The sequence below is a fragment of the Anolis carolinensis genome, unplaced genomic scaffold, assembly GCF_035594765.1.
Source record: "Anolis carolinensis isolate JA03-04 unplaced genomic scaffold, rAnoCar3.1.pri scaffold_10, whole genome shotgun sequence".
NCBI lineage: Eukaryota > Metazoa > Chordata > Lepidosauria > Squamata > Dactyloidae > Anolis > Anolis carolinensis.
The window spans coordinates 15,613,197-15,621,494 of record NW_026943821.1 but is presented as its reverse complement, the minus strand read 5'-3'; the positions used below and the strand labels follow the sequence as shown (position 1 = coordinate 15,621,494).

At 37.6% G+C, this 8,298-nt stretch overlaps 1 protein-coding gene across 1 annotated transcript; it reads left to right on the top strand.

Annotated features, from left to right (window-relative positions):
• The first annotated feature begins 1,984 nt into the window (after positions 1-1,984).
• LOC100554256 (vomeronasal type-2 receptor 26-like) lies at positions 1,985-3,546 on the top strand. Its single transcript, XM_008120948.2, has 2 exons — positions 1,985-2,181; positions 2,639-3,546. Exons 1-2 carry the CDS (start codon positions 2,106-2,108, stop codon positions 3,544-3,546), a joined length of 984 nt encoding a protein of 327 aa, XP_008119155.2. The 5' UTR covers positions 1,985-2,105.
• The last annotated feature ends 4,752 nt before the right edge of the window (positions 3,547-8,298 follow it).

Here is an 8,298-nt window from a genome sequence, read left to right as displayed (position 1 = left end):
CAGAAAGGAAACTCTAGCAGGATCTCTTCATCCAGAAAGATGTTGGATTCAAGAACCTAAGAGCTTCCTTCCAACCAAAATTTGATGGTGGTTTAGTCATTACAGCATGCTCTCATATTCTCTCTTTTATTCAGCTCCACAGTGTCCTTAAGAAAACACTTTTCAACAACAGTGTTGTTGAGGATGCCCTTTTAAATGGGACTGGAGAAGTGGCAATGTATGATATTTTAAATTGGATCCGGCTTCCTAATGGCTCCCTGGTCAGTGTGAATGTTGGGGAAGTGACTCTCCATTGTACAAAAAACTACAGTATTGCCATTAATACAAATATGACTTTATGGAATGGCAAATTCACCCAGGTGAGATGTTTCCAAGTAAATCTCCATTTGACTTTGGGGAAAGAGGTTATTTTATAATCACTATGTACTGCCATTCACCAAAAAATGGGTCTCAGAGTGGGGAACAATGATAAAGTGATTAAAATAATATTAGACATCAATCTATAAAAAATTATTTGATTTTGAAATCTTCTACCAGGAGAACACACAAAATGGTGATACTAATAAGTTAAAGTTCTCTTGGAAATAAAATATTTTGAGCTGACATTTTTTCGTGTCAGGAGTGACTTGAGAAACTGCAATTCACTTCTGGTGTGAGAGAATTGGCCATCTGCAAGATCTCTTGCCATCCTGTGAGAGGCTTCTCCTATGTCCTCGCATGGGAAGCTGGAGCTGACAGATGGAAGCTCACCACACTCCCCGGATTTGAACCACCGACCTTTCTGTCAGAAGTCCTGCTGGCACAAGGGTTTAACCTCTGACAATGGAAAGTACAGTATTTATTTATTTTACTTATTTATTTATTTACTACATTTATATGCTGCCCTTCTCACCCCAAAGGGGACTCAGAGCGGCTTACAAATTCCATTCACATACAATACATTATATTATTAGCATAGTACAATACTAGCATTAAATTACCGTATATACTCGAGTATAAGCTGGCCCGAATATAAGCCGAAGCACCTAATTTTACCACAAAAAACCTGGGAAAACAGTAATAATAAATACTGGAAAATAATACATGTAATAATAAATAGAGTAAAATAATAAATGCAATAATAGTAAGATCAGAGTGAAATAATAAATGTATTATTAATAATAAAAATAGAGTAAAATAAATGTAATAGTAGCAACAATAATAGAGAAAAATAATACATGTAATAATACTAATATAATAGAGAAAAATAATAAATAAACCATATATTCTCGAGTAAAAGCTGACCCAAGTATAAGCCAACAAGGACCCTCACCCGAGTATAAGCCGAGAGGGGCTTTTTCAGTCTTAAAAAAAGGGCTGAAAAACTAGGCTTATACTCGAGTATATACAGTACTATATTGTACTATATCATTACATTGTAATATTATTAGTAATATTACATTTAATATATAACATATAATTAATATTATTAAATAGTATTATCATTACAGTAGAGTCTCACTTATCCAAGCCTCGCTTATCCAAGCCTCTGGATAATCCAAGCCATTTTTGTAGTCAATGTTTTCAATATATCGTGATATTTTTGTGCTAAATTCGTAAATACAGTAATTACTGCATAACATTACTGCGTATTGAACTACTTTTTCTGTCAAATGTGTTGTATAACATGAAGTTTTGGTGCTTAATTTGTAAAATCATAACCTAATTTTATGTTTAATAGGCTTTTCCTTAATCCCTCCTTATTATCCAAGTTATTCGCTTATCCAAGCTATCCCGTTTAGCTTGGATAAGTGAGACTCTATTGTATTATAATTAATAGTATTATTATTATTATAATTAATATTATTAAATAGTATACAGCAGTGGTAGCCAAAACATATCACTAAAAAAGGAATTCCAGATTCAAGGTGCCAGGAAAAGGTCCTCTCCATTGTGCCTTCATAAAGCACTTATCAAAACAGCTCAGAAAAATGCGTTGGTCTGGGAGCAGTTTTAATGTTAAAGCTGGAAAGCATTGTTTTTATTTCTGATAACTTGCTAATATTGAATCTGTATAGCCACCTCATTCTGTGTGCAGCCATAAATGCCTACCTGGATTCTACAAGATGCCTTTGAAGGACAACCCCAAATGTTGCTTTGAGTGTACTGAATGCCCTAAAGGAGCCATATCCAACCAGTCAGGTAGGCATTGCCAGAGAGTTACTATTTCCACACCGGCTAACATGACAATAAGACACGACACAAGGAAGCTTGTTTTCTGCTGCCCTGCAGACTAGGACACGGAACAATGGCTTCAAACTACAGGAAAGGAGATTCCACCTGAACATCAGGAAGAACTTCCTCACTGTGAGGGCTCTTCGACAGTGGAACTCTCTCCCCCGGGCCGTGGTGGAGGCTCTTTCTTTGGAGGCTTTTAAGCAGAGGCTGGATGGCCATCTGTCAAGGGTGCTTTGAATGTGATTTCCTGCTTCTTAGCGGGGGGTTGGACTGGATGGCCCATGAGGTCTCTTCCAACTCTACTATTCTATGATTCTATGATTCTATGTTTCATGCATAGATGTGACATGTGATTGTGAATGTCTGAGCCAAGGGATATTTGGAAAGGCAAAAAGTCAAATGTTATTTCTGTTTCTTTTAGGTATGGATTTCTGTATGAAGTGCAAAAAGGACTTTTATCCAAATAAAGCAAGAAATAAGTGTATACTCAAAAGCATCACTTTTCTATCCTACACAGAACCTTTGGGAATTGTTTCTGCTTCTGTTGCTCTGTTTTTCTCCCTCCTTTCTGCCCTGGTACTTGCAATGTTCATTAAGCACAGAGAATCTGCCATAGTCAAAGCCAACAATCGACATCTCAGCTATATCCTTCTTTCTTCCCTCATGCTCTGTTTCCTCTGTCCTTTGCTCTTCATTGGACGACCAAGGAAAATAACCTGCATTTTCCGGCAGACTGCCTTTGGGATCATTTTCTCTGTCTCTCTTGCTGCCGTCTTGGCCAAAACCATCACCGTGGTTCTGGCCTTCAAGGCCACAAAGCCAGGCAGCGGTACACGAAAATGGCTGAGACCTAGACTTTCATACTTCTTTGTGATAGTCTGTTCTCTCATTCAGGGTGTGATTTGCATAGTCTGGTTGGGAACCTCCCCTCCATTCCCAGATGCTGATTTCTACTCAGAGCCCGGACACATTATTCTGGAGTGCAATGAAGGCTCACCCATTGCTTTCTATTCTATTCTGGGCTACATGGGTCTCTTGGCTTTGGTGAGCTTCATTGTGGCTTTCCTTGCCAGGAAGCTGCCCGACATCTTCAATGAAGCCAAGTTCATCACTTTCAGCATGTTGGTTTTCTGCACTGTCTGGATAGCCTTCATCCCAACTTACCTCAGCACCAAGGGGAAATATATGGTGTCTGTGGAGATATTCTCTATTTTGACCTCTGGAGCTGGGTTGCTTGGCTGCATCTTTCTACCTAAGTGTTATGTTCTTCTACTGCATCTAGATAAGAAACAAAAAGTGCACATAACCAGCAAATATTTCCACCGATAATAAAGAGAAATGGACCTGAAACATTCCCATTTAATAATGAAGTTCAAATAGGGAAGGAGGTTAAAATACCATATATACTCTAGTATAAGCCGACCCGAATATAAGTTGAGGCACCTAATTTTACCACAAAAAAACTGGGAAAACATTGACTCCAGTATAAGCCGAGGGTGGTAAAATTCAGAAATAAAAATAGATGCCAATAAAATTATATTTATTGAGGCATCAGTACTAGGTTAAATGTTTCTGAATATTTACATAAAGCTCAAATTTAAGATAAGACTGTCCAACTCTGATCAAATCATTATTTTCATCTTCTTGAATGTAAATGTACTTATGTATCCTTTTAATATTAATAGAGTAAAATAATACAAATAATAATAATAATAATAATAATAATAATAATAATAATAATGATCAGAGTTCTGGAACACAACACACCAGACATCACAGTTTTGGAAAAGAAAAAGGTTTGGATCATTGATGTTGCCATCCCAGGTGACAGTCGCATTGACAAAAAACAACAGGAAAAACTCAGCTGCTATCAGGACCTCAAGATTGAACTTCAAAGACTCTGGCAGAAACCAGTGCAGGTGGTCCCAGTGGTGATGGGCACACTGGATGCCGTGCCAAAAGATCTCAGCCGGCATTTGGAAACAATAGACATTGACAAAATTACGATCTGCCAACTGCAAAAGGCCACCCTACTGGGATCTGCACGCATCATCCGAAAATACATCACACAGTCCTAGACACTTGGGAAGTGTTCGACTTGTGATTTTGTGAAACAAAATCCAGCATATCTATCTTGTTTGCTGTGTCATACAATAAAATAATAATAATAAGATCAGAGTGAAATAATAAATGTATTATTAATAATAATAAATATAGAGTAAAATAAATGTAATAGCAACAATAATAGAGAAAAATAATACATGTAATAATACTAATAATAATAGAGAAAAATAATAAATCTACCATATATTCTCGAGTATAAGCTGACCCAAATATAAGCCAACCAAGTATAAGCCGAGGGGGACTTTTTCAGTCTTAAAAAAGGGGCTGAAAAACTAGGCTTATACTCGAGTATAAACAGTAATTTGTATTGCTAAGTTACTTTAAAATCTTGACAGTTATGGTGATGATGCTTTGAAAACGTTCTCTGTATTTTTTCCATTTTTTTTTTCAAAATGTGTTTCAGTGTCTTATTGCTGTTGAGACCTCTTCCGCACATTTAACTGAATTAAAGCATGGATCTTCTGCTATAATTGACTGAAATGTCATTGCTGTTTCACACTAGAGATGCTAACTGTTAAAATGGCATCCATATATCATTCACCTCCATTTAAGCTCAATGTGGGAGCAGAACATTGACATGATAGGTCATGATATCTCATTTTCCATATTTTGCTCTCACTTAATGAGCTGCTCAAAATTGAGAAAAGAATTTGTTTCTTTTATGGATAGAAATTCTTTCTCCAAGTTTTGAATTCAGTTAAAAAAAACCTTCTTTCTTGCAAACAAATCAAATCAGATATATGGTTGTTCTTGTTAATCAGAAATTGGTTCCTAAAAAAATATTTTAAAATTCAAATGGTCCAGAAAATCTTCATACTGATGGTGGTATTGTGATTGTAATCAAATAATATGTCGAATCCCATGCTGGGAGAAGACATACATTGAATGAATGAATGAACAACACCAGCCTTTCACTTTTTTCAACACAATAATGTATAGTAGCCAGTGTAATATCACTATTTTCAGAAAAGCATTCAAAGTATCAAGGGTGTTTTAGAGTTGTGTTGCAGGATCTATGACGGCCACTTATTGGGAATGCTTTAGTTGGGTATTCCTTTGATTGGGAGTTGGACAGGATGGCCATTGTGGTCTTTTTTAACACCACGATTCCACGATTAACTATAAAATTATCAAGTATTTAAAGCAGTGATTCCCAATCTTTTTGGACCAGGGACCATTCTCTAACATTAGTACCAATAGGATTACAAATCTGTTTTTGGTCAACTTTAGATTCGGTTTGGTTATTTGGGGTGCTGATTCAGAAAATTGCATTAAATAGACCACATCAGCTCTGGTTTCTGAAACAGAACATATACCATCCAGTGGTCGCCATCTGCTCACCCAGAGAAACCACATTTAATAATCTAGAGCTGATGTGGTCTATCCAATGCAATTTTCTGAATCAGCACCCCAAGTAACCCCTGGAACAGGCCTAAAAACCAAGACACCAAGTCGCCCCGTTTCCAGGTGCCACATGGGGGTGGGGTGAGGAGGAGAAGCAGTAGTCAGGAGGCTTGCTGTTGCTCTTTTTGTGAATAGTTAGCCTCTCCTCTCCTGACATCCCTTTTGTCTTGGCACTGTAAAAGGGTTTCGCAAGACCAGTCACTCTTGTTGCAACGGTGTAGTAATGTTGAGTCCATGGACCATATTTTAGCTGTTGGGGACCACTGGTGGTCTATAAACAGCATGTTGGGAACCACTGGTTTAGAGCTTGTTTAGGCTTCCAGCAGCCTGTGGGCATCTTTCCTCACCCCACAGACTGGAACTTGGAACCCTCAGATTTCCCACACCACACATTTCATTTGAAGTAATTTCAATCAAACCCTGAGTGAGGCCCACAAGTATCTTTTTGACCCCATTTGGAAATAGTAAGTTCACCTAGATGAGCTTTGGGTCTGATTTTGTATGTTACTCTGTTTGTTAGAGAGAGTGGAAGGGATCTATTCATTAAGACCCCCCTCCCGAAAACATTATAAAGAAAAAAGAGGTCATACTACTATGCAAAATCCTAGAATACTTGTAAAGTATCTACACAAACACAAGATGGTCTATGTACAAAGAAAATATGTCCAAATAGCATATAATATTATTAAAGTTCCTCGTACAAAGCTCAATTTGGCAGTACCAGGCAAAATGTTGCTCCTTTTCATTTTGTCTGGTACTGCCAAATTGAGCTTTGTACGGGGAACTTTAATAATATTATATGCTATTCGGATATATTTTCTTTGTGTCAGAGTAATTAGCAGCGCAGCAGTAGTTGTATGGAATCAGTGGAGTGCAGAACGAAGAGACATCAGAGACGATAGTAAAACTATATACAAGTTTTACTGAAAGCAGTAATAATCAAGACAAACAGACTTGCAGACAAACACAGGACTTGACTTGTCAGCAGACAGCAGAACAGAACTGATGTAATCAGTAATGCACAAACACTTGTGTCTGGACACTCCCCAGTTCCAGCCACACATCAAGGTCATCACAGCTTCTCAGTAATTAACTCTTTACAGACTATAGTACATTCTGGATGATGCAATCAGTATGCAATACAAACCAAGACACAAATTGCATTTAAACACTATCAATACACAAATCCCACATTAACACTTTGTACATAGACCATCTTGTGTTTGTGTAGAAAGAAAAAAGAGGACCAGTCTCTTGCCTGGTGCCTTAGAGACATATGGAGTCAGGGATTTAAGAATTGCAAATCATGTAGTTCCTTCTACCAGGTGGCAAAGCAAACAGCACCAACATGTTTGTCCATTTTGTATCAATAATTCCAGGCAGGGAACAGCTCAGATTGAAATCACTGGAGTTAGCATCTGCCAAGGGACAAGTGGAATGATTATAGTCATCCTTTGTCCATGCACTTGGGGCAATTTGTTCTATAAGGAACTGAAAAAGGAGCATTTGGGAATCTCATAAACACACTAGTGCCACCCAGATCTGGGTTCCACTGAAGGGATGAACGTAGGTCTCAATGTGACATTACTCTGATGCCTCAGACAGCAGTAAAACACTGAAAATGAGAATCCAACTGAGGAGGAGATGAAATCTGAGATGCAGTCATGGGAGATGCTCCTGCCATGCTATTCCTGGTTTTCATCATCCTGCTTCTACCTCATGTGGCAGGGAAAGTGGCAACGTCTCTTTGTCACCTGGAGAGATCCTATGCAGAGGGTTACTACAAAGATGGGGATCTTATCCTTGGTGGAGTGCTGTCTTTGACTCAGCAAAAAAGTCCAAACCCGAATTATAAAGTACGTCCTGAGGAGGTTTATCCTTACACACCACAAACAGAGTAAGTCTTCGATTCCTTATTAGTTGGTAGCAATACAAAAGTTGTAGGAAACCTTGAGACCATTTGTCTTTAGAAGCAGGAATTTCAGCATGTGTTGCTTTCATTGCATGACTAACCTGTAATATACCATTAAATGTATAGACTCGCATACAGTAGAGTCTCACTTATCCAAAACTCACTTATCCAAGGTTCTGGATTATTCAAGGCATTTTTGTAGTCAATGTTTTCAATATCACATGATATTTTGGTGCTAAATTCATAAATACAGTAATTACAACATAACATTACTGCGTATTGAACTACTTTTGCTGTCAAATTTGTTGTATAACATGATGTTTGGTGCTTAATTTGCAAAATCATAACCTAATTTGATGTTTAATAGGCTTTTCCTTAATCCCTTCTTATTATCCAACATATTCGCTTATCCAACGTTCTGCTGGCCCGTTTACGTTGGATAAGTGAGACTCTACTGTAGTTGGTAGTAATACAAAAGTTGTAGGAAAGCCAAAAGGAAACCTTGAGACCATTTGTCTTTAGAAGCAGGAATTTCAGCAAGTGTTGCTTTCATTGCATGACTAACCTGTAACATACCATTAAATGTATAGACTCTCATAGTTTTCACTCTGGCAATAATGTAAATTAGGGTGTCTAGAAAA

What these genes read in the sequence shown, in the direction of transcription:
- LOC100554256 (XM_008120948.2), top strand. Translation starts at nt 2,106, where the DNA reads ATGCCTTTGAAGGACAACCCCAAATGTTGCTTTGAGTGTACTGAATGC. An exon ending in AGCCATATCCAACCAGTCAG is followed by an intron (nt 2,182 to 2,638) that starts GTAGGCATTGCC and finishes TGTTTCTTTTAG; the next exon opens with GTATGGATTTCTGTATGAAG.